Raw genomic sequence first — 26,906 nt, forward strand, 5'->3', positions numbered from 1 at the left:
TAGCTACTAGGGTTTACAGAAGTAAGTAATTGATGCATAAATCCACTTCCAGGGCCCACTTGGTGTGTGCTTGGGCTGAGCTTAATCTTTACACGAGCTGAGACTTATCTTGGAGTTGAACGCTAAGTTGTAACGTGTTTTTGGCGTTCAACTCTAGTTCGTGACGTATTTCTAGTGTTTGACTCCAGAATGCAGCATGGAACTATCATTGAGCGCCAGTTTACGTCATCTAATCACGAATAAAGTATGAAATATTATATATTGCTGGAAAGCTCTGGATGTCTACTTTCCAACGCCGTTGAGAATGCGCCATTTGGAGTTCTGTAGCTCAAGAAAATCCATTTCGAGTGCAAGGAGGTTAGAATCCAACAGCATCAGCAGTCTTTTGTTAGCCTTCTTATCAGAGTTTTGCTCAGGTCCCTCAATTTCAGCCAGAAAATACCTGAAATCACAGAAAAATACACAAACTCATAGTAAAGTCCAGAAATGTGAATTTAGCATAAAAACTAGTGAAAACATCCCTAAAAGTAGCTAGATCCTACTAAAAACAACCTAATGCCAAAAAACGTATAAATTATCCGCTCATCAAAGAACCCACATTGCAGTACCTTTGCGGCAGTTCTTTCTCCTCCAAAATGACCTCCATAGCTAGCACTATGACAACTCCATAGGACCTCTCGTCCTTCTTCTTCTGAGATGCACCTAATAAGGATTCCATCTGAGCATTTCTTGAAGAGATAGGGTTCATCCCAAATGAAATACTTAGCATCATTGATGAGTTTTCTTCTTTGATATTTGTTGATTCCAGGGGGTAAGTCACCGGCTGCCTTAAAATTTGCAATATCTACAAACCAGGGTGCTTTGTGAACCATCATTAACTGTTCATCCGGGAAAGACTCATTTACACTTGTATCATGGGTATCATCCTTCTCACAAGGGATTCTGGATAGATGATCTGCTACCTTGTTCTCCACACCTTTTTGTCTCTAATCTCGATGTTGAATTCCTGCAATAATAAGATCCATCTAATTAGTCTTGGTTTTGATTCCTGTTTGGCAAATAGATATTTGAATGCTGTGTGATCAGTGAAAACAATAACTTTAGAGCCAATAAGGTATGATCTAAATTTGTCAAATACAAAAACTATTGCCAGCAACTCCTTTTCAGTTGTGGTATAATTCCGTTGAGCATCATTGAGGACCTTGCTGGCATGGTATATGATATGCACCAAATTCTCTTTTCTCTGTCCCAACACTGCCCCAACTGCGAAATCAGATGCATCACACATCAATCCGAATGGTAGATTCCAATCAGGTGGGGTGATGATAGGGGCAGAGGATAGCCTCTTTTTCAAGTTTTCAAATGCTAGCATGCATTTCTCATCAAAGATAAATGGTGTATCAGACATTAGGAGATTGCTTAAGGGTTTGGCTATCTTTGAAAAATCTTTAATAAACCTTCTATAAAAACCAGCATGTCCCAAAAAGCTCCTAATTGCCTTGACATCACTTGGTGAAGGTAATTTTTCAATTAGCTCTACCATAGCTCTGTCTACCTCAATGCCTTGGTTAGAGACTTTATGGCCAAAGATTATTCCATCTGTCACCATGAAGTGACACTTTTCCCAATTCAAGACTAAGTTGGTCTCTTGACATCTTTTTAATACCAAGGCAAGATGGTTTAGGCAATTAGGAAAGGAATCTCTGAATACTGATAAGTCATCCATGAAAACTTCAATGAACTTCTCTATCATATCTGAGAAGATGGAAAGCATGCAGCGTTGAAAAGTTGCAGGTGCATTACATAGCCCAAATGGCATGCGCCTGTAGGCAAACACTCCATAGGGGCAGGTGAATGATGTTTTCTCTTGGTCTCTTGGATCAACCACTATTTGGTTATATCCTGAATAACCATCTAAAAAATAATAGTATGCATGTCCTGCAAGTCTTTCCAGCATCTGATCCATGAAGGGGAGTGGGAAATGATCTTTTCTTGTGGCTTCATTGAGCTTTCTATAGTTAATACACATCCTTCATCCTGTGACGGTTCTTGTAGGGATTAGCTCATTTCTTTCGTTAGGCACCACAGTGATTCCTCTTTTCTTGGGAACCACTTGAACTGGGTTGACCCATGGGCTATCTAATATTGGATAGATTACTCCTCCCTGCCACAACTTCATGACTTCTTTCTGCACTACTTCCTTCATAGCTGGATTTAACCTTCTTTGGGGCTGAATGGAAGGTTTGGCATCCTCCTCCAAAAGTATCTTATGCATGCATATGGCTGAGCTGATTCCCTTCAAGTCAGCAAGTGTCCATCCAATGGCATCCCTATGTTTTTGTAAAACTTGAAGCAACCTTTCCTCTTGTTCTTGGCTGAGGGCTGAGTTTATGATCACTGGATAACTTCTATTTTCTCCCAAGTATGCGTACTTGAGAGTGGGTGGCAGTGTCTTCAGCTCAAGTTTGGGTACTTCTTTTCTTTCATCCTTTTCTTCTAGTGTGCCTTGAACATACATTTCAGTGGCTGCATCCTCTTCGCTTGATGTTAATTCTTCTTCTGTTACTGCTTCAAGTTTTTCTTCAAGAGTTTCTTACACCAAAGCCTCCACCGAATCTAACCTTATACATTCTCCCAATGAGTTGTGTGGGTAACTTATGGCCTTAAACACATTGAATGTCATTTTCTCCTCATGTAATCTAAGGACCAGTTCACCCTTTTGGACATTAATAATGGCTCCAGCAGTGGCCGAGAATGGCCTTTCCAGGATGATGGAAGTCTTAGCTCCTTCCTCCATGTCTAATACTACGAAATCTGCTGGAAAGATGAAGTCTTCCACCTTCACCAACAAGTCTTCTACTATTTCATGGGGAAACTTGAATGATCTGTCTGCTAGTTGCAGGGCCATTCTTGTTGGTTTGGCTTCCTCTATCTTCATTTTTTTCATCATTGCCAAGGACATTAGATTTAAACTGGCTCCTAGATCACACAGAGCCTTTTCCACTGTGATTTTCCCTATGATACAAGGGATTTGGAAGCTCCCAAGGTCCTTCAATTTCTGGAGTAATTTGTGTTGGATGATGGCATTGCATTCTTCGGTGAGTACCACAGTTTCATTGTTCTTCCAGCTTCTCTTCTTGGTCATCAATTCCTTCAAGAACTTGGCGTAGAGTGGCATTTGCTCTATTTCTTCAGCAAAGGGTATGTTTATTTGTAGTTTCTTGAAGATTTCCAAGAATCTTGAGAATTGGTTATCCTCTCCCCTCTTTTTTAATTGCAACTGCTGGGGGTATGGAGCTTTTGAAAGGCATGGTTTGAGCGCTTCTCCTTCTTGGTGTGACATAGGGATGGAGATTCGAGCTCCCTCTTGTCCCTTGTCTTCTTCATCCATTTTCTTCTCTGGTGGTTTCTTGTGGATCTCCTTCAATTCCTTCCCATTTCTGAGGGTGATGGCTTGACATTCCTCCCTTGGTGCTGAGTTAATGTTGCTGTAATTATTGTGTCCAGGGGTTTGCTTGAATAAGAACTCAATCTGTGTTTCAAGTTTCTTGATGGCAGCATCTTGATTCTGCATGTTGGATTGCACTTCTTCCCGGAAAGCTTTACTATCTTGAATTTCTCTACATAGATTTTCAAGTAGAGTCTCAATCTTTGAAAGTCTATCCTTTGTTAGTGATGGTGGGTTGAGATTAGGTGGTTGAGAAAGGTGGTTAGGTGTGTGTTGATGGGATCTCTGTGAGGTATGTTGGTGAGTTACATTGTTGTTGGAGTTGAGGTTATGGCATCTCTGGTCTTGACCTTGGTCTTGTTGATTTCCCCAACCCAAATTGGGGTGATTTCTCCATCCAGAGTTGTAGGTTTTGGAGTATGGGTCATGGATTTGTCTAGGTAAGTTTCCAACATAGTTGGCTTGTTCCCAATCCTATATTCACTCCTTCTTGAGTTGGTGATGAAGTGATGACTGCTGCAACTTGGTTTTCCTCCACCTTCTTGGTGAGATCTGCTAGTTTCTTGGTGATCATCTTATTTTTAGCTAGCAATGCATCCACGTGGTTCAGCTCCATTACTCCTCGAGTGTTACTTCTTTCAGAGGCATAGAAGTAGTCATTCTCAGCTACTGTTTCAATGACATCTATGGCTTCTTCAATGGTTTTCTTCTTTTTTAGAGAGCCCCCTAATGAATGATCTACAGCCTTCTTTGACTCATAGGAAAGACCTTTATAGAAAATGTGAAGTTGCACCCATTCATTGAACATATCTGGTGGGCATCTTCTTGTTAAGTCCTTGAACCTCTCCCATGCCTCATAGAGATTCTCACCATCTTATTGCCTAAAAGTCTGCACCTCAGCTCTCAGCCTGTTAATTCTTTGAGGAGGGTAGAATCTTGCCAAAAAAATTTTCACCACATCTTCCCAATTTGTCAAACTCTCCTTTGGAAAGGATTCGAGCCACTTGGATACCTTGTCCATGAGTGAAAAAGGGAACAACAGCAGCCTATAGATATCCGAGTGGACTCCATTAGACTTCACAGTGTCACAAATTCTCAAGAAGGTGGTTAGATGTTGATTGGGGTCTTCTTGAGCACTTCCTCCAAATGAGCAGTTGTTCTGAACAAGGGTGATGAGCTGGGGTTTTAGTTCAAAGTTGTTGGTATGTATGGTGGGCTTCTGGATACTACTTTCACAGTTTCATGGATTTGGATTGATGTAGGAGCCTAGAAGTCTCCTTTCTTGCCCAGCATAATTTGCAGGGCCTTCTCTAGCATGGTTGTGAGCTTCTTCTTCATGATTATTTTCCAAGTTCTCTTCCATGTTGGGTTCAAAGTACTCTTCCTCTTCCTCAGTACCAACAACTCCTTTCCCTCTTGCTTCCCTCCTTAATCTCCAGAGGGTTCTCTCAGGTTCTGAATTGAAGGAAGTTGAGGTTCCCCCTCTTCTCCCTGTCATACAACTAACACAACACGCAGCAAGAGATAAAATGAAGAGGTTATTCTTGTTAGAGTGATTGTTAGTGTGAGTGATGCAAATTATCAAATAGTTAGTGGGTTAGTGAGCAGAATTGTAGATACTAACAAAGAAAGAAAGAAAAATAGAGAGGGTATAGAGGATAAGGAAGAAGTTAAACAAAGTGAAAATAAATGACTGAATAAAGTAAAAAAACAAAGGAAAAATGCTCAATCTAGTGAGCTTCCAACTTAACCATTGTTGATACAAAATCAATCCCCGACAACGGCGCCATAAACTTGATGCACGAAAACTTGTCTCTCAATAAATTTCCATTCGGCAAGTATACCGAATTTGTCGTCAAGTAAAAACTCACAATAGAGTGAGGTCGAATCCCACAGGGATTGATTGGTCAAGTAACTTTAGTTGGAAGAGTATGCTAGTTGAGCTAAACAGAGTGTAGTTTGAGAATTGCAGAAAATTAAATGATGGAAAAGTAAATAGCAGAAATTAAAGTGCAGAATCTTAAATTGGAATTTGGGGTAATGAGCATGAAAATAAATGACAGAAAATAAAGAGAATGGGTAAGATCAGAAATGGGAAATTCATTGGGCTCAAGAGATGTTGTATTCTCCGGATCAAGTTCATTTTCATCTCTTCCTCAATCAATGCATCTATTGATCTCCTTGGCAATCTTAGGTGATTAGATTCCAATTCCTTGGTAATCCAATCTCTCTAAGCTTGAACAATTGCCCAATTCCTTGATTTAATTGCTCATGGGAAGAGATGAAGTATAGTCACTGATTATACCACATGTATTTCCAAATCAAAGTGTTAGGAGGATTACATGTCACTATATCCACCCAGACCCCAATTTGGTCCAACATGAGAAAGCATTTCTAGCACGATCTCCTCATCCCTTTTCTAAGGCTCAGAGGAGATCCAATTATGGAGAGTTTCTTTTCCAAGACAACTAACCAATTGAATTAAGATCGAAAGCTTTCTAGTAAATCAAAAGAGAAGAAAGAAGAAGAGAATGAAAACTATAATTGATCCATCAAATTACAACAGAGCTCCCTAACCCAATGAAAGGGATTTAGTTGTTCATAGCACTAGAAATGGAAAATGGCAGAAAATAATACATCCTAGCTAAAAGTGCAGAAAAGTAAATATACAAGGAGTAGTTCTCCAAAGTGCCAAGCTCCTCTATAGTTCAAAACTACTCCTATATATACTACTCCTCTTGATCTTCTAGTGATTTCTTCAAGTCTTGGATGTGGGCTTTGGATCTTGAGTTGAAGCAGTTCCAATCTTTAGTGGGCCCAGCTTGCAAAGAGTATGAATTAGGCAAGGGCGTTAGTGAAGTTAACGTTAAGTGACATTGTGGGTTCGAGAATGTTAGTGGCAATCACAATTTTCACTAACGTTCCAACCCCATATAGCCTACGTTAACTCCAATGTTAGTGGCACTAACGTGACCACTAACGTTGCCTTGTAAATCTTTGCTAGCGTTATTGGGACTCATCTTTCCCAATAACGTTGGCTTATAACCCTTTGTCCTACGTTAGAGTTCACGTTAGTATAACTAACGTGGCTCTTAACATGGTTATGCCTCACCTTCGAGAGCGTTAGTAACACTTACCTTTGTCACTAACGCTCAAAGTGCCCCTACTCTCCACGTTAGAGCTCACGTTAACTAAGTTAACGTGGCCACTAATGTGGTAGTAATGCCATCTTCCAATATTAGTGACAAAGGTAAGTGTCACTAACGTTGGCTCATCAATCTCAGCTCTACGTTAACTTTTACGTTAGTGGTCTTAACGTGACCACTAACGTGGGCAATGCTAGTTGATCCAACGTTAGTGACAAAGGTGAGTGTCACTAACGTTGGGATTGTTCCTCTCTTCCACGTTAGAGTTCATGTTAACTAAGTTAACGTGACTCTTAACGTGGCTCATTGCCAATTCTTGGAACGTTAATGGTGTTCACGTTTACCACTAACGTTGGAGCTTTCTTTTGTCTCCACGTTAACTACCACGTTAACTTAGTTAACATGGCAATTAACGTGGGCTTATGATGGCTTCGCAGGCGTTATTGGTGATCACTTTTCTCCTTAACGTTGTAAGCTATTTACCATTCCACGTTAGTGGTCACGTTAATTAGATTGCAATGGCGCCGTTGCCGGGGAATTGTAATGGTGTTGTGTTATTGGTTATTGTATATATGTGAATATTGTGAATATGTTTGCTTTTTGCTTCTTTGTTAGTTTTTAGTTTGTTCTCTTTATTTGTTATTATTTTTTGTTTTTGCCCTCTCTTGCTAGCATGAATTCTCACTTTGGCTGCCTATGAGTATGATTACAATTATATTGTAGGTGATGAGAGCTATAATGATAATGTGTATCAAGGATGGGATAACCAAAGGTGGGAGGAGCCATATGCATATGATCAATCCTCATGGCAACAACCTCCACCAATGCACTATGAAGAAGAGCCATTCTTTAATGCATATCAACCCAATGGCTATGGTGAATCTCCTTGTGACTTTCAAGAACCACCACCATATGCCTATGATCCATATCCTCAACATAACTCTCAACCATACTCACAAGCCCCTTCTTATCAACCACCTTCATATGACCCTAATCCATATCCATCCTACCAACAACCATATGAGCAATATGAACCACACATAGAGCCACCACCACTCCAACATCAACATTTTCAAGAGCCACCTCCTCCATATTATTACCAAGATGAACCACCTCCAATAAATGAAAATTTTCAACCACAAGATGAATTCTACCTTCCACCACAACCTCCCATGGAAGAATATTCTTATCCATTGATCCAAGAGCCACATGATCCTAATCATATTATCCAAGAGGAACAAGAGTCAAGGGATCCTCTCAAAGAAGCATTGGATCAATTTCAAGCAACCATGGAGTGTGTTGTGCAACAAGTGGAAAGAGTGGAGAATATTAAACCACCACAACTCTACCAAGAAGAACCATCTTCCTACTATGAACCCTTCCCCCAAAATGATGAATCCTTCCATCCACCCCAACCTCCAATGGATGACATCCTTGGTGTTCTTGTTCAAGGGCAAGAAGAGATGAAAAGGGATGTGCAAAATTTCATGGCCGCCTTGGATGCGGTAACAAATCAATTAGCCTCCCAATGCTTGAACACTCAAGGAACTCGCATGGCTACATGCGGAGAATTGAATGAAGAACATAGCATGAAGGAGAGATTGGAAACTCCGGTGGGAAATGAAGGAAGTTGCTTTGTATTGGAACAATTGGAGGAAGCTTTAATTGTTGAAGACAAGGAAGAAGTGGTAGAAGACTTAGGAGATGCAGAGCCTCCATGGGAACATAGAGTTGAAGAAAACCCCTCCAAGATGATTGAAATTGATGCTAGGGAGGAAAGTGCACACCTTCCAAGGCATACTCCATATGAAGACTTGGATGGGATAGAGAAAGGATTGAGTTTCCTTGGTGATAAAGATCAAGCATCAAGTCTTAGTGGTAAAGAATCCTTTGAGCATGAAGAACCTTCTCCGGTTGGATTTGAAAGCGTTGAGGAGGTAAATTTTTCTCACCCTCCCTATTATGATTTGAGTAAAGGAAAAGGTTTAGATAAAATTGTTGAACAAAGGATTGAGATCAAGGGATCTTGTGAAGAGGTGAAAGTCCCTAGAAATAGAATAACGAGGGTTGGTTATGCTTTGTCAAGAACTTTGGAAGCATCTTCGCCTAGGTTGCCATCTACATCTTCATTTAAGTGGGTGAAATTCATTTCTATTAGCTTCATTATCCCACTTGAATATGGTTTGCTTGAAACGGATGGCCAACTTAGGGAAGTTTGTGGGATGAAGCATAAGCGGAAAAGGTTTTGTGGTGGGCGTTGCAAATCAAGGCTTATTATGGTTGATGCATCAAACGTGAGATATAAAGGTTGGAGTAGTGCTCAAATAGATGGGTCTAGGAGGATTGTTGGCCACTGTATAGAGAATTCACCTTACTCACCACCCGATTGGACTAATAATGATGATCAACCTCAAGACGGGTGTGAAAACAAAGTGTGGGATCCCAGATTACAAGAAGAGGATCAACTTTGGGAGCCCCAAGCTTGTGAAGAACTCCATCAACACTTGGCTCAATCCATGAAGAATCTTGGGGCACAATGGAGAACCAAGCATTGGTTTGAATTCCAAGATGAGTACAAGCACAAGCCACCTTGATAAGGAGCTCCCCATAAGTCCAACTTAAGGACAATAAATAAAAGTGCTAGGTGGGAGACACCCCACCATGGTAAACTCTTTCCATACTCTTTTAGTTTTGTTAATAAGTGACTTAGAGTTGCCATTGTAGGTAGATTCTCATTTTCATTTTTATCTTTTGTAAATATTGGTAGAATTAGTTTAATTTCTTGTTTTTATTGTTTTATTGAGTTTAGTTAGTAGTATAGTATGTTGAATAAGGTTCTAGGGTGTTTTGGTAGCTATTTGGAGGATTGAAAGGCTTGGATTGGTGTAAGAACTTAGAAAAAAAATTTTGAAAAACAGAACACCATCCACGCATGCGCGCACATAATGCGTACGCGCACCTGAGCATTTTTCGACCATCCACGCGGACGCGCACTGTACGCGTACGCGTGGATGCAAAATTTCACCTCCAGCCAAAAAACCCGAGAGTTAGGCCTGCACTGTGCGAACATTGGGCCTAAGGCACAAGTCTATGCACGCGTGCGCGCACCTGGCGCGTACGCGCACATGATCTTAAATTGGCAATGCACGCGCACGCACACTGTGCGCGCGCGCGTCGATTGCACGATCCACATTCCTGGTACTTTTACCCGAGAGTTGTGCCACTTTTGGGCCAACATTATGCCTCCGGCCTAACTCGACGCACACGTGCGCGCACCTGGCGTGTACGCGTCCTTCGACCAATATACCCATCGACGCGTAAACGTGCATGACGCGCACGCGTCGGTAAAAAAATAAAAAAAAAAAAAGAAAAGAGTTTTTTCTCCCCTTCCATTTTCTTTTGCTTATCACATTCGCATACTTCTACTCTTCCCATTTTCATTTAGTTTTTGTAGCATGTTTTCATTTTTTTTTTCTAAGTCATTTTAATAATGGTGTTGCATCTTCCTACTCAATTGTTGAGGATTCCTTGCATTATTTTGGTGCTTCTTGACTTGTTTGATATTGTTGGGTGATGAAACTTTTAAATCAATGCTTCATCTTGTATGACCCTTGTGTCCTTGTGCATTGATATGACCTCATATTGTCTTTCATGACCCACTTCTTTTTATTTGATCTTGATGCTCAATATACTCTTCATGCTTTAACTTTACTCTTGCATCAAGTATCAGTTGATATGCCTTTTTCTTATATTGATTTCTCACTCACATGTTGTAGCTACCATGTAGTAGAGAATCATACTCTTGTTTGGCATTAGCCTCCGCCTATGTTCTACTTACTTTGATATCTTTGTTGTAGGCTTAATTTTCTTTCCTTTTCTTTCCTTTTAGGTTGGCCACCATGGAGGGAGAAAGGAAAAGCTTTTACATGGGGCAACAAACAAGTCCTCCGTGCAACCTTCTGAAGGAGCTCATCAATTGTAGCAACCCGTCCACCTTGCTCTTCTTTGCATGCACCGAGGACGGTGCAATCTTCAAGTGCGGGGAGGTCGTCTAACCGATCTCCATGGGTAACAATTTTCTTTTTGAACACCAATGTTAGTTAGTTATTGCATTTGCATGATAGGTTGCATGTTAGTTAGAATTTGTACATATTTTACTACCCTCTTCTTATTAGGACTACTTGGTTAGGGTGATGATTTCTTTCCCAAGAAACCGTTTTAGGGCACCCTACCAATTTGAAAAAATACTTTGTGGAACTCGCTTGAAAGAATGTATTTTGGAACATGGTTTTTGAGCTAAGAACACAAGCAAGTGAGTTTTGAGCCTAATTGTGTGGTTACATCTTATAACCACTTATCTTTCCTTCTTGTGTGCATTATTCTCTTTCTATGAATGTAATCTTTGATTTGTTTGATTCTTTATGTCCATTATTTTGTGTATTCATGCATTTATATGATTGAGGCCATCATTTCATTAGCTCACTCACCCAAATAGCCTACCTTTTATCAACCATTGTTAGCCAATTTGAGCCTACGCTTAACCCACTTTGTTCTTAATTTAGCACATTACAAGCCTTAAAGCGAAAAAAATAAATGTCCTTTGTTTGGATCTTTGATTGGCTTAGGCTAGTGAGTGTGAGTGTCATTCAAGAGTGGGAAAATTTTGGGACATTGGTTGGGATAAAAGGGTATTTGTGTTTTGTATTTTTATATTGGGGAATTGGGTACATACTCATGTATTGATTAAATGTATAGACCTTATGCATTGATGTTCTTGTATATAGTTTGAAAGAAAAAAAGAAAAAAATGAAAAGAAAAAAAGAAATAAAAGGGAGAAAGAAAAAAAAGGAAAAGAAAAAAATGTATATAGAAAAAGAAAGAAAAAAAGAAAAGCAATAAATGGGACAAAATGCCCCAAAGTGAAGCTCAATAAGAATCAATGCATAAGTGTTGTGAAATGAAAAGAAAATGCATGAGTATGTGAAAAAGTGAGGAATGGGTAGTTAGATTAGTACGTAATTGTATAGGTCATTATATAGGTTAGGTGGGAAAGTTTAATTTAATCAAAGATTCAAATCCTAAGTCCACTAGCCATATATGATCCTACCTTGACCCTAGCCCCATTACAACCTAAAGAAAAAACCTCATGATACATGTATGCATGCATTGAATAATTGTTGATTGTTAGAAGATAAACAAATCTTGGAAAGCATGATTAGGGGAGAATTGAGAGAATCAACCCCAAACACCGAGCGACTAGAGTGCAAACACTTCTGGTGAGGGTTCGATGCTCAATTCCTTAATTCCCGGCTTTCACGAGCGTTCTTCTTGCAAGTCTATGTGAACTTCATGTTTATACTTCAATTGGTAGGACTCATGAATTGTTATATGATCTTGGCCCTACTTGTGCATATATGTCTTGGAGATTGATTTATTTTTAACCAAGTAGGTAGAATCATTTTTGCATTTAGTTGCATGCATATAGTTTCTTTGCTTTGAATAAGTGTCATATCCCTTATTTCATTCTTGGTTTAGCATGAGGACATGCTAAGGTTTAAGTGTGGGGAGGTTGACAAACCCCAATTTGACGGTTTATCTTGTATTGAATTTAGAGTATTTTGTAGACCTTTTCTCACATTTACCCAATGAATTAGCATGGTTTTGTATATTCTCCTTTAATTGTGCTTAAGAGTGAAAACATGCTTTTTAGGACTCAAAATAGATAAATTTAATTCACCTTGACTCTATTAGATGCCTTGATATGTTTGTTAAGTGATTTAAGGTTTAGGGGGCAAAGATTGGATCAAGGGAATGAAGAAAGAAAGCATGAAAAGTTGGAGAACTCATGAAGAAATGAAAGAACCGGAAAGCTGTCAAGCCGACCTCTTCGCACTTAAATGACCATAACTTGAGCTACAGAGGTCCAAATGATGCGGTTCCAGTTGGGTTAGAAAGCTAACATCCGGGGCTTTGAAACGATATAAGATTTGGCATAGTTGCTACACGTATGGTGGCGCGCACGCGCATAGTACGCGCACGCGCCGTTGCTGCCACCTGGTTCACTTAATGCAATCCGTGGGCCAGCGAATTCTCAAGCCTTGTGGGCCCAATCCAACTCATTTCTGATGCTATTTAAGCCAAGGATTGAAGAGGGATGAGGCATCTAGTTACCATTAGTCATAGTTTAGTTTTAGAAGTAGTTTCTAGAGAGAGAAGCTCTCACTTCTCTCTAGAATTAGGATTAGGATTAGGATTAGTTCTTAGATCTAGGTTTTAATCTTTGCTTTCTTCTACTTCTACCTTTCAATTCTTTGTTGTTACATTCATCTTCCTCTGTTGTAACTTCCTTTATGTTGTTCTTATACTTTGATTGTAGATCTACTATTGTTCCTTCCATTTTCTTTCAATTCAATAAGAGGTAATTCATAATAATTGTTCTTCTTTGCTTTTCTATTGTTGATCTCTTGCCTTTGTAGTTAGATCTCTCTTTAATTCTTGCAATTTATGTTGTTTACTTTTATTGCCTTTTATGTGTTTGTTGAAATGCCTCTTCTAGATATAGTGTAGATTTTGTTCCTCTTGGCCTAGGTAGAGTAATTAGTGACACTTGAGTTATCTAATTCCTTTGTTGATTGGTAATTGGAGAGATTGCTAATTGGTTTGGAGTGCACTAAAGCTAGTCTTTCCTTGGGAGTTGGCTAGGACTTGTGGCTCAAGTCAATTCATCCACTTGACTGTCCTTTATTTAGTAAGGGTTAACTAAGTGGTAGCAATGAACAATTCTCATCACAATTGAGAAGGATAACTAGGATAGGACTTCCAGTTTTCACACCTTGCCAAGAGCCTTTTATAGTTGTTAGTTTACTTTCTTGTCATTTATCTTTCATGCCTCTTATCAAAACCCCAAAAATAACTCACGACCAACGACAAGACACTTTATTGTAATTCCTAGGGAGAACGACTCGAGGTTTGAATACTTCGGTTTATAAAATTAGGGGTTTGTTACTTGTGACAAACAATCTTTTGTATGAAAGGATTTTTGATTGGTTTGGAAACTATACTTGCAACGAGAATTCATTTGTGAAATTCTATACCGTCAAAAATCCAATCATCACTAACGTGGTTCTTCCTTGCTTCTTTTGTCCTGAAATCAAGCAAATAAAGTGCATCAAAGCTCTAGCCAAAGTCATGAGATTATGCATCATCAATTTATCATTCAATTCTAGCAAAATCCTCATGAAATCATGTGAAATTCACAATAGTTGCTTGAATCAAGGTGTAAGTGTATTTTCATCCAAAACTTGCCTTATTCACTAAGAAAATGCATGAAACTACCTTAAAACAGTAAAGAAAAGGTCAGTGAAACTGGCCTAGATGCCCTGGCATCACACGCATGACCCTGAAAAGCTCCAAACTCCATTCATGAATCCTCCTCTTTTGCATGCTTTTGTCCTCACTTCTTCAATCCATACTTGTCTTGTAAGCCTGGAATCACTCAACAAACATATTAAGGCGTCGAATGGGATAAAAGTGAATTAAATTTAGCAAATTAAGGGCCAAAAAAGCACATTTTTAATATTAAGCACAATTTAGGAGAAATTCACAAAACCTTGCTATTTCAATGAATAAATGTGGGTTAAGTTGATAAAATCTACTCATTTCAATATGAAATAAACCATCAAATTGTGGTTTATCAGGAATACATACTGTGGGAGGGCTTGTCCCACGTGCAATTTGGATGACTACATTTTCCTTAATTTTTTCAGCACAAGTTAGTTGAGTCCTCGTTTATAAAGTTGCCCTTGTATCACCACATACTTAGCTGCTTCTCTTCTCGTTGCTCTAGCTTTTTTCTCATCTTCACAGAGTTCACCACCTTCCAAGAAGTGAAGAATTAGATTCATCCATGAAGGAGGCTTCAGCACTTGGGTTACGCACAGGGCTACCGATGGCCCCGTTGCTAATCCCTGAATCAGAGATCGGTTTCCCGTGCTGGGTTTCATGCTTGCCAGTTTTGACAAGAGGTCGGCCTTGGCGTTCTTTTCCTTGGGTACATGCTGAATCGGTACCTCTTCAAAATCCTTACATAGCTTCTTCACTTTCTCTCAATATTTCCTAAGTGGGAAATCTCTGGCTTGGTAGCTCCTGTTGACTTGGGAGGTAACAATTTGAGAATTGATGTTGACTTCAACTTTCAATGTGCCGACCTCTTTGGCTAAAATTAAGCCTTCTATTAGGGCTTCGTACTCCGCCTAGTTGTTGGAAATCGGGAAGTTGAACTTGATTGATTGCTCATAAATCACTCCCGCTGAGCTTTCAAGCATTATCCCTGCTCCCCCAAACGCTTGGTTGGAGACTCCGTCAACATGGAGCTTCCACCATGTATCCGTGTTCCCGGGCGCATTCCCCGTCCCTTCTACTAGAAAGTCTGACCTTGCCTGGGTCTTGATTGCATGTCTAGGTTCATATTACAGGTTGTACTAGGATAATTCGACCGCCCATGTCATCATGCGGCCTGCCAAGTTGGGTTTTTGTAGAACTTGGTGAATGGCTTGGTCAGTTCTCAGAATGATCGGGTGACCTTGAAAGTACTGCGTCAGCCTTCGAGACGAGATCAATAGGGAATAGGCTAGCTTCTCCAGCTTGGTGTATCTTAGCTCCGCCCCTTGGAGCACCTTACTGATAAAATATACTGGCTACTAGATCTTGTCTTCTTCTCGAATGAGGACAGCCACCATGGCTTGCTCCATCACTGCCAAATACAAGAACAAGGGTTCACCTTCTTTTGGCTTGCCGAGAACAGGGGATGCTGAAAGTATTCTTTTGAAGTGGTTAAATGCCTCCTTACAAGCCAGAGTCCTTTCGAAGGCTATTCCCTTTTTCATCAGATTAAAGAAAGGTAGGGCTTTTGCTGCCGATGCTCTGAGGAAACAAGATAAGGCTGTGAGCCTCCCCGCCAGCCTCTACATTTGTCTTAAGGATGACCTCACATTTGTCCGGGTTGGCCTCTACCCCCCTTTGTGTTATCATGAAGCCCAAAAACTTCCCGGCTTCCATGGCAAATGCGCATTTAAGGGTTTTGAGCCTCATGTTGTGATTCCGAAGCGCCTCGAAGATGACTTCGAGGTTGCCAACTAGGTTACTCGGCTCAGCTATTTTTACTAGACATAATTGATAAACCACTATTTTATGGTTTATCTTGTGCTCAATTGAGTGGTTTTTATCAACTCTTTACCCACTTATTCATATGATTTGCATGGTTTTACATTCTCCTTCCTGATTTTGTGCTATGACTGAAAACATGCTTCTTTGCCTTTTATTTTCTTTTATTTAAATCCTCTCTTGTTATCATTCGATGCCTTGATATGTGTATTAAGTGATTTCAGGGATTACAGGGCATGAATGGCTCAGAGGATGGAAAGGAAGCATCCAAAAGTGGAAGGAATACAAGAAGTTGAAGAAACTGCTAAGCTGTCCAGCCTGACCTCTTCGCACTCAAACGGTCATAACTTGAGCTATAGAGATTCAAAGGACGCGGTTCCAGTTGCGTTGGAAAGCTAACATCCGAGGCTTCGCAATGATATATAATTTGCTACAGCTGCTCCAAAGTTAAGTGACGCGAACGCGTGGATGACGCGTCCATGTCGCATCTGCGAATCTCATTCCACGCAAACGCGTGGACGGCGCTTCCGCATCACTTTTCCGCGACCTGTACGTACCAGATTTCAAAATTAGCGATTTTTGGGTTGTTTCTGACCCAGTTTTCGGCCCGGAAAGCACATATTAGAGGCTATAAAATGGGGGAATGCATCCATTCATAATCATGCTTTCATAATACACTTTTTACAATTTAGATGTAGTTTTCAGAGAGAGAGGCTCTCTCCTTTCTCTTAGGATCTAGGATTAGGATTCCTCTTAAAGAATTTAGGATTTATTATTTCAACTTACAATTTTTCTGCGCTCCAGGTTCAATATTCCTTTTACTTTTGATCTCTCTTTTACTTTCAGATATTTTGATGCTTGTATTACTTATGTTGCCTATTTGGCTTATGAACTTCTCCATGTTAGATTTGACTGCTTTTATTAATGCAATTGAGGTATTTCAGATTTATGATTGCTGTCTTTTATTTATATAAATAATTTAGATTTTTCTCCTTTTGGTATTGGTTAAGAAATCAGTAACTCAGGAGTTATTAGATTCAACGTGATCGATAACCACTATCTTTACTAATTAGCTTGATCTTCTATAATCCCAATCTTTTCCTAGGAATTAACTAAGATTTGAAGATCAACTTAATTAGTCACTTGACCTTCCCTTGCACTAGCAAAGGTTAACTAAGTGGAATTAAGATTCAATTTTCATCATCATTGATAAGGATAACTAGGATAGGACTTCCAATTTCTCATACCTTGCCAAAAGTTTATTTTACAGTTATTTATTTATTTTACCTACCATTTAAATTACTTGTTACTCATCTTTAAAAACCCAAAATTTTGCCTTTTTCATAGCCAATAATAAGTCATACCTCCCTGCAATTCCTTGAGAAGACGACCCGAGGTTTAAATACTCGGTTATCAATTTTATTGGGTTTGCTTAAGTGACAAACAAAACTTTTGTAAGAAAGGACTTTTGTTGGTTTAGAAGCTATACTTGCAACGGGAATTTATTATAAATTCTAGACCACACAAAAGTTCTCTCTTCAATCATCGACATATACCTCAACTGAGTTGTCGATGATGTTAAAAACTTTGTTCATCATCCTCTGGTAGGTAGCTACTGCGTTTTTCAGTCCGAATGGCATTACTTTATAACAGTAGGTCTTAGTTGGCATTATAAACGTCGTTTTCTCCTCGTTAGGATGACGCATCGAGATTTGGTTATAGCCAGAGTACACGTCCATGAAGCTTAGGAAATGGTATCCTGTTGCTACGTCTACCAGGGCGTCGATGTTCAGGAGGGGAAAGAGTCCTTTGGACACGGCTTATTGAGATCTGAGTAGTCGACGCACATTCTCCATCTTCCATTGGCCTTCTTAATGAGAACCACATTTGACAACCACATCAAGTACTCTAGTTCCCTAATAAATCTTGCTTCTAATAGGTTGGCCGCCTGTTTGGCCACCTTGTTAGCCCTTTCCTGTGATATCTTCCTTTGCCGCTGCGCTACCGGCTTAACATTTGCCTTTACGGCAAGTCAGTGAGACATAAACTTAGGGTCTACCCCTGGCATATCGGCCGGAGTCCAAGAGAATAGGTCACTGTTTGCTCTGACAGTCTCTATGAGGGGTCCTTTTAGCTCATGCGAGAGGTTTCTATTTATGAAAGTGAACTTTTTCGCCGTTTTGGCAACCCAAAATTTCTCTAGATCGCCTTGGGGTTCTGGCCTTGACTTGTCGTCTATTCTTGCATCTAAATCAGCCAGGAACACCCCAGATGCCTCTTTTGACCTCTTTCTCAAAGAAAGACTGGCATTATTGTAAGCGATTGCCGTTTTTAGGTCTCCCCTGATGGAAACAATGGATCCATTGTCAGCCACAAACTTCATTATTAGAAACTTGGTGTATTTGACCGCTGAGAATTCATTGATGGTTTTCTTCCAAGGATGACATTGTAGGCTGTGGAGTCTCTCAGAACAACAAACTCCGCCATTACCTACCTCTTCTTTTTGCTGGTTCTAATGCAGATTAGGAGACAGATTATCTCGTCCGACCTTATGTAATTGTCACCCAGACCAATGACCCAATGCTAGTGGGTCTTGAGGTCGGCTTCTCTGAGCCCCAAGGTGTCAAACATGTTCTTGAACAAAATATTGGAGTCGGCTCCTGCGTCAACGAGAATTCGTTTAACCAAGCCCGTGATCACCATGGGCAGATTCTTGGGGTGATCATGGCACCACCGATCTTCGGGTCGAAGGTTATCGCGGGAGGTTCCTTGTATGGGGCTTTGGGATTTCTCGTTGACACAGTTAGGACTTAGCGTCCTTCTTTGCTACCGATTTTGACTTCGGGGGTGCATCTCGGGGCATTGTTAGGATTTTCATTAATGACTACCGTCGGGGCATTTTAAGGATTTACATTGATCACTTGCCTTGGCTTCACGGTGCAGCTTCGGTCCTCCTCAGATCGTTCATGTTCTCTTCTTCTCGGCTCTCTTATGAACTGGGCAACTTAGTCAACTTGCCTTCACTAATGGCATCTTCTAAGGCGTCCTTTAGGTCGAAACAGTCTTGGGTTTTGTGGCAAAATCCTTTATAGTAGCCACAGTACAAGATTTTATTCCTGCCTGTCTTGTCCTTTAGCTGCTAGGGTTTTGATAAGATGCCTTTGTTCGCAATCTGTTGATAGACTTCCACTGTGAGGGCCGTGAGGGAGGTATAGTTTGTGAACTTCTCCACTCGAGAAAATGGCTTGGGCTGCTTCCCTGATTTCCCTTCCTTCGGTATCTCTCTTGGTTTATCTGCATACATGGGTTGGCGAGGAGGTGGGCTGGTCGGTAGCCGCTTATTAGCCACCACCAGTTGGCTAACCTCCTCATCATTAATGTATTCTCTGGCCACATTCTGGATCTCTTGCATGGTCCAGATGGGCTTGATGGTAAGGTGCTTCCTGAAGTCTTCATTCAGTAAGCCATTCGTCAAGTACAGACTGGCTACGGAGTCGGTCAGCCCATCGATTTCTAGGCACTCATCGTTGAACCTATCCAGAAATTTTCTGGTCGGCTCCTTAGCTTTTTGTGTGATACCCAGCAGGTTGATTGGGTGTTTGGCCTTGGCAATGCGTATGGTGAACTATGCCAAAAAGTTGCGGGATATGTTTGCAAAAGCTGTAGTGGACTCTTGCGGGAGCGCATTAAACCACCGTATTGCTGGGACCGCCAGTGTTACAGGGAAAGCTTGGCATCGGACCGCGTCACCAACACCCTCTAAATTCATTTTGGCATCAAAGGCTATTAGGTGTTCCTGTGGGTCTTTGGTCCCGTCGTACCTCATGTCCGTAGGCTTGTGAAAGTTCTTTGGCAGCCAGACCTTGAGGATCGAGGGATGGAAAGGGGTCACACCCCTGATGATGAGGTCCCGTCATTTTCTCGCTCTCTCCCTGCGGGTCTCTTCATGTTCTTCCAACCAGTCTTGGGTAGTATGTGATCGAGCGTTAGTTTGTGTTCTTTTGTTGTTTCTTTGGGGGCTCCTTCCCGTGGTTCCCACCTCTTTGGGGGAGATTGGGTGCGAGATAGACTACGATGAGAGTCTCTTCCGTGCTCTGGGCAATAGCGATCCCTCGCCACTAAATCTCTTTCGAGGTTTTGCACCCAGTGGCGCAGCTCCTATGTTATCTTTGTGTTGTCTTCACCAGTGCCGCCAAAAGGGCGTCTCTCGTGGGAGCTAGAGGGTGGGTCGTCTCTACGGGAACCTACTCCTATGCGCTCATGGGAAGACGCGACGGAAGCTAACCTACTCATCAGGCGGGTTTCTTCCACCTCGCGCACGTTATCTCCTTCTTCTCCCAGAAGGAAATCTATTCACATCAGGTCCCTATAGACGGTGCCAATGTTCTTCTGCTCGGTTGCTTGACGGATCAGGTTGGTGGGTTGATGGAGCAGAGATTTGAGAAGGTTAGGACCTGAGCGCAAGCTGAGAAACTGGAGCCTGGTTTAGTCGTTGATTAGACAACGGGTGAGAACCACCTGCAAGGACTCCAATGCTCAAGTTAGGGTCTGTACAAGAAGGCGGTGTATTTGAATTAGGGTAACGTACCAGTGGGAGGGGTAGGTCCCTCCCCTCTTATAGTTCGTATTCGGGTGGACCCTTTGTGGCTAGGTCTACCTTCCTAGAAACTTTTGTTAGCTATCCAGGTTCCACGTGGAGGAGATGAAGGCAAGTCACCTCCTAGCTCGGGTTGAGCGACCCGTTGGGTTGGCCGCTCATGCCCGGACCCTGGTCACTGATGGGCTGGGCCGAAATAATTTCCAATTCCAACATCCTCACCACCACCACCCTTTGTCTTCAACAAAACACTTTTATACTCTCTAGTTTTAGGAATTTTGCAAGTGTCGCAGCTTTCATCAACCTTTCTATCCTATTGCAATACAAAATCCTCACTTCCCTCAAGTTGGGCAAACCTATGAAGTCGTCTTCTATACTTCAGATGGCATCTAGTCTTCCCAAGCCATATAGAATCAAACATTGAAGGTTTTGAAAGTGATGGCAATGGCGGCGACAACGAAAGTGAGAGGTTCAGACATTAAGGCGGAAGAAGAAAAAGGGGGAGTAAAACGATGTCATTTATGCATAAATTGTAAAATGACATCGTTTAATTGAGCCACGTTATTTTTCTGTGATGAAAATGGATAGAGGGACCAACTTGAGTCACGCTGATGGACGGAAAACGTATCTGCACAAACTACCGGCAAGTATACCGGGTCACGTCAAGTAGTAAAACTCATATGAGTGAGGTCGATCCCACAGGGATTGATGGATCAAGCAATTTTAGTTGGGTGATGAGTCTAGTCAAGCTAATATTGAAAGGGGTTTGGTGAAATTGAATGAGCAGAAAGTAAATCCACAATGAAAGTAGAGCAACAAAATGTAAAGTACTGGAAACATAAATGCTAGAAAGTAAAGGACTAGAGAATTAAATATTGAAAAGTAAATGGGCAAAAGCTTAAAGTGCAAGAAACTTAAATGAGTTGAATCTTAAATTGCAAGAAATGTAAATAACTTGAATCTTAAATTGCAAGAAAGTAAAGGCACAAATATAAATGGCAATAGAAACATAAAGTGCATGAAAAGTAAAGGGGGACTTGGGTGTTGAGAAAACTAAAAGAAGCAGTAAACAATTGCAATTAAATTGAATTCAAGGTAATCTAAATTGAAGAAAATCAAATAGAAAGATTCATTAGGGATTGGAGATATTATAATCGATCATGAATCAAATGGGTATTAACTTCATTCTCAATCATATGAAGTAGATCTATGGCGGATTGTAATTAATTGGATCCCAATTCCTTGGCAATCCAATCTCTCTAATCACAATCAATCTTGCCAATTCCTTGATCTAATTGTCATGAGAAGAGGTTAAGTGCATTCTCTTATCCATAAACCACACAAATTCTCAAGACCTCAATTCCTCTCGAATGGTGCTGGTCAAGAGAATTGTGAAGGATAGAGCTCTAATTCTAATGCCTATGATTCCCCTTCCAAGGCTCACACAAGCATTCAATTGATTCAAACCCCCTTCTGGAGTGAGTGAATCACAATCAATATAGAAGATATCCTTTAGCTACAACAAGCGGATTGAAAAGAATAAGAATTTCATTTAATCATGAGAATTACAATAGAGCTCCTCTTCTAATGAAATGGGGGTTTAGTTCATCATTGCTCAGTCAAAACAAAAAGGAAAAGAAAGTCCGTAAAAGAAAGAAAAGTACAAAAGAAAATGATATCAGGGTTTCCCAATTAGGGTCCCTGCTTCCCAGCCTTCTTTCTACTTCAAAATCTATCCTATTTATACACTTTCCCAATCAATCTTCAAGTCTTTGGATGTGGGCTTTGACCTTTGTTGAAGTAAATTAGGAGTGGCTTTTAGTGACGTTGACATGGGCGTTAGTTAACTAACGTTCATAAGCTTGCATGGGTGCCATTGAAAATGAGATCATCATGGAATGTTCGTAGCAACGTTGGTGAGCCATCTTGGCCACCAACGTTGCTCACCCTTATATAAGCAACGTTCGTGGCAACGTTGGTGAGCCAACTAGGGCCACCAACGTTGCTTAGTCCTCCTCCTTAGGCAACGTTTGTAGCAACGTTGGTGAGCCAGCAACTTTGGCCACCAACATTGTCTCCTTTGCTTTTTCTTTGTCCTTGCTTCTTCTTATCTATCATCAACCAAACAAAATGCATCAAAGTATTGCCATAATCATAAGATAATGCATCATTCATTGCATCAAGTAAGTCTTGCATAAATCTCATGAAATTGCACATAATTAATAATGTTTAATTGAATCAATACAAGCATATATTTTTCATCCAAAGCTTACTTATTGCTTAAGAAAGTACATAAAACCAAATGAAAACTAATGAAAAAGGCTTGTACTAGCTTAAGATGCCTAGGCATCACATGCTTTAAAATTTTAGAATATAATTCGGATTAATTAAAAATTGAAAAGCTAAATTGAATAAAAAATCAAATTTTAGAACCATTTTGAGTATTACCTCACCTTTTGAGACATAAATATACGAAGAGGGGCTCTCTCCTTAGCTTGACTTGGTTAATAATGTGTCCTCGTCTCATACTTGTAAATTTACCTTAAAAGCAGCGGGTTTAATTGGACATGTGGACTTATGTCTAACTCTTTTTGGTTCTATCTTCGGCTTCCTACTGGTGCGGTGGGTTTGAAGGTGGAGATTATTGATATAATGAAGTTGACCTTCGAATTAATGATACATTGTTTTTTAACAATTTTTTTAATCTCTGGCGTATCTAATCTACTATCCCTGATAACGTCAAACTAGAGATATTGAATTGTAACTGTGAGCTGAACTCCTCTCAAGAGCCAGGCTGGGTGTGGATATCCCCTCTTCTATGCTGTATGTATTCGACGAAGATTGGATATACTTGGGTTTTGGAGAGATTAGTTCTTTGTGACACCACTCTTAACTGGAATTGGTTTGGAAATTACGGGTTTCTGAAAAAATCCGGCTTCTTATATGGTTGTATCTTCATTCCTGTCTTCCTACTGTTGAGCTTAGGTAGCAGCGCAACTTGGCTGAAACAACGCTTACATTGCTTGAGGACTGCACCGTCTCTCGACCAATGTAGTTGTTATTAGGGTTTACGCACCAGTCTTTGTTTCTTGGTTTGAGCATGGCGGATTGACTAAAGGTAAATCTTGGCGAGGATAGTGCTGTCTCCTTTGCTTTGGAGGTGGCATTTCGGGCTCGTCTGCTTGTTCATGACTTGCATGTGTCCTTCAAATGCCCTTGCTAATAATCATCTCTTCGATGCATCAATAACAACTTGGTGTGTCCCAGCTGATGGCTTTGAAACTGAACTGTGATGAGAGTGTGTATGCCGATGAGGGGAGTATCCTAAAGAATAGCTCTAGACAGTATATGTTTGGTTCCTCAGGTTCAGTCCTTGGTACTAGTGTTTTCAGGACTGAACTTTGGACGATTTGGTGGGGCTATTGTATAGCACATAAGCAGCGAGTTACATCAGTTGAATGTGAAACGGACTCGGCGGATGCTTTCTTCCTTGTTAACCATTTGAAAGTCTCCGATGAACGTGAAATCTTGATTCAAAAAGTTTTTATTTGATGGTGCTGTCCGCTCTAGTCCAGTGCGAGGCAAACGGAGTAGTAGATAGTTTGGCGAAACTTTGGACCCAAATGGATGCTGATTGAATTCATCCTCCAAGTAATTTAGAACATATACTTATTTAAGATAGTGGCTAAGGAGTGTTCGTCCTCCTGCCCTATTTCTCTCTTTCTTTTTCTTTTTTTTTTTTTTTATTTTTCTGTTTTTTGTTTTCTTTTTTAGTCCTAATAAATTATTAAAAAAACATATTTATTATATAAAAAAATCTGTATACTTGTAAAAGAAAAACAAGCAAGAGAAATACAATTTGGCCTCCTTCTCTGTACAGTATTTTAATTTTAAAATCTTAATATAGTAGTGCTGTTATCTTAGCAATGATTAGTTATTATATTTTAGTTGCTTAAATTTCTCTCTGTGGATATCATCACCGGAAAGATGAGGATTGCTTTTCCTAGATTTTCAAAGAATATACTCCCTTATATTCTGTTCCTAGAATGCATGTGCAAACGTTTAAGGCATGAGTTTGTGGCTCAAAAATCAAATACCCACCCACTAGCATTATTTTAAAGGAAATAATATTAAATATTATTGGTAATTGTTAATTACTTTAAAATTTTCATTATAATTGTCTTGACGTGAAATAAAATAGAAAGAAAAATAATATTTACAATATTATATTTTTTTAATATATTTTTTGTAGTGTAAAATAATTTTACTATTAATACTTATTTTTATTATTTACTTAATAAAAAAATATAAAAAGTGGTATTATAATATTATTTAAACAGAAAAATGTTAAATAAATTGACAAAAGAGGAAGAAAATGAAAAAAAAGGTGTTTCGTGGATCTGGAGTCCAGTGTGCGTGTTTGTCTCGGGAGATATTTGTAACGAGTCTTGCTGCCTAACTCACTCGCCCTATATACCATCATTTCCAGGTTTACATCTTGAAAAATAAGTCACGTGAAATATAACCAACCATCGTAGTCAAATCGATTCCAATTATTAATTCTAATATTTATTGGGATCATTTTTAATTTAGTTCCTGAACACGACTTTTAATTTAATTCTTAAAATTTTAATTATTTTTATTTAGTTTTTAAATTTTACAAACATAATTTGTATTAATTTTTAAAACATTTTTTGATGTATAAATGCCAATAAAATACAGTTAAATGCTGGACTCAATAAAATAATATGATTTTAATTTTGATATTTAAATAGTTTAATTTTTTTTAAAATAAGTGATATTGCATTGTTTTTTTTTTATTTGAGTACTAAAATTAAAATTACACTATTTTATAGTTTTAACATGATATTTGACTGTTTATGTATGTCTTAATGTTTGTATGTTAAAAATTGTGTCAGAAACGAATGTGTTGGCTAAATTCTGTTCATTAATGTGTTTTAGAAATCTAAACGAGGAGAATTAGGAACAAAAAGCTAAGGTGGAAAAAGAGATAACGGGTGGAGATAAAGTTTTATCCTTAAGCGGGGTAGGATGGGTGAGAGTGATGCTTGCCCATTCCCAATTCTCCACAAAACCACGTTAGTCCTTTCCCCACTTTTTGATTCATTCTTCCAATTCCATATACCTTGTTACCTTTCCAATGGGCATGCCACTGCCACGTCTTCCCATTTTTCATTTCCATTCCTTTTTATTTATCCCTTTTAGATAGGATTTTTTATTTTAATAAATAAAATAATTATAATAATTATTAAAATAAATAATTTAAAAAATATTTATCAAAATAAATACTTTTTTATTTTGGTAAAATTTTTAAATTATTTATTTTAATAATTATTATAATTATTTTATTTATTAAAATAAAAAATCCCTTCCAAATAGGGGTGAAAGTTTGAAAACTGAAAACACCGGTTAAGTTATGTAAAAAAATATTAGATGGTTAATATTTTTTATTTTATATAAAATAATATTAATTAATATTTTAATTTTTTATACTAAAAGTTTTGGTATTTTAACGTTTTTTAGTTTTAATATGTTAGAAATGTCCTAACACCGACACGACTATAATTTGTAACACTGCATGTGTTTATTGGATAGATATTGAGATAAGGATACTAAAATATAAAATTATGTTGAGATAAGAATATTAAGATATAAAATTATATTTAACAGATGAGATATAAAAGAGATTTTATGTTTAAAAATATTAAATAAATGTATTTTAAACATTAATAAAAAATACAATTTATGTTTTATTTTTTTTATTATTTTTATTAATTTTTTATAATTATAATTTTTATTATTATATTTTTTTTAATTCTTTTAAATAAAAAATGAGAATAAATTAGATTTTTATAATTTGTTTTATTTTATTATCAAATAGAATACAAGAACACTAAATTCTGTGTCTCTATTCTTTATGTCTTGTTTTTAATATCTTGTCTTGTCTTATTCTAAAAAAACAAACACAGTCTAATATATTAAATTCAATATTTATAATAACATTTAAATTTTAAAAATGTTTTTAAATATATAAAAATTATTTATAATAAAACAAAATATTTAAAAATTTAATAAATATTTTTAATTAAAATATTTACATATTTATGTTAACAGGCTTAAAAAAACCTAATAGAAAATTAACTAATTTATGAGAATGTGTCTAGTTTACTAATAAACTAGTAATTTTACTTGTAACAATATTACGAGAATATAAATTTTTTTAAAATTACGATTCATTTTGATCTAACAGTATAGATTATGCATGGCACAAAAAATTTATAAAATCAAACTACTTTTATAAAAAAAAAATCGTAGGTTGAAAAAAATCTCTGACTAAGAAGACCAAAGTATCTATAGATAAAAAATCAAATAATAAGATTTTTAGTTATTATTTTTATATGAAAAAGTCTAATTTTTTATTAATAATTAATTTTAACATTCGTTATCTAAAATTTAAAATAATTTAATGTGTATTGTAACATCCTACCATACAGAATCTTATGCTTAAGTCATAAAACAGAGATGGCATCGT

General features: G+C 38.6%; 1 protein-coding gene, 1 long non-coding RNA gene and 1 other non-coding gene across 4 annotated transcripts; 1 reads left to right on the plus strand and 2 right to left on the minus strand.

Moving 5' to 3' along the window:
• Positions 1-4,251: 4,251 nt before the first annotated feature.
• LOC112793655 (small nucleolar RNA R71) lies at positions 4,252-4,358 on the plus strand. The gene has a single exon (XR_003198357.1). It is a non-coding gene; the product is annotated as a small nucleolar RNA R71 (small nucleolar RNA).
• A 13,187-nt stretch (positions 4,359-17,545) lies between these two features.
• LOC112779312 (uncharacterized) lies at positions 17,546-18,139 on the minus strand. The gene is made up of 2 exons (XM_025823559.1): positions 17,867-18,139; positions 17,546-17,776 (listed from the first exon to the last, which is right to left on the minus strand). The coding sequence occupies exons 1-2, from the start codon at positions 18,137-18,139 to the stop codon at positions 17,546-17,548; spliced, it is 504 nt and encodes a 167-aa protein (XP_025679344.1).
• A 3,744-nt stretch (positions 18,140-21,883) lies between these two features.
• On the minus strand, positions 21,884-24,129 carry LOC140183821 (uncharacterized). Of its 2 annotated transcripts, none has more exons than XR_011880068.1 (2): positions 22,802-24,129; positions 21,884-22,464 (listed from the first exon to the last, which is right to left on the minus strand). It is a non-coding gene; the product is annotated as an uncharacterized lncRNA (long non-coding RNA). The 2 variants fall into 2 exon arrangements; XR_011880069.1 differs by having other exon boundaries at positions 22,807-24,106.
• Positions 24,130-26,906: the final 2,777 nt, after the last annotated feature.

Source organism: Arachis hypogaea, chromosome 3 (assembly GCF_003086295.3).
Source record: "Arachis hypogaea cultivar Tifrunner chromosome 3, arahy.Tifrunner.gnm2.J5K5, whole genome shotgun sequence".
NCBI classification, from domain to species: domain Eukaryota; kingdom Viridiplantae; phylum Streptophyta; class Magnoliopsida; order Fabales; family Fabaceae; genus Arachis; species Arachis hypogaea.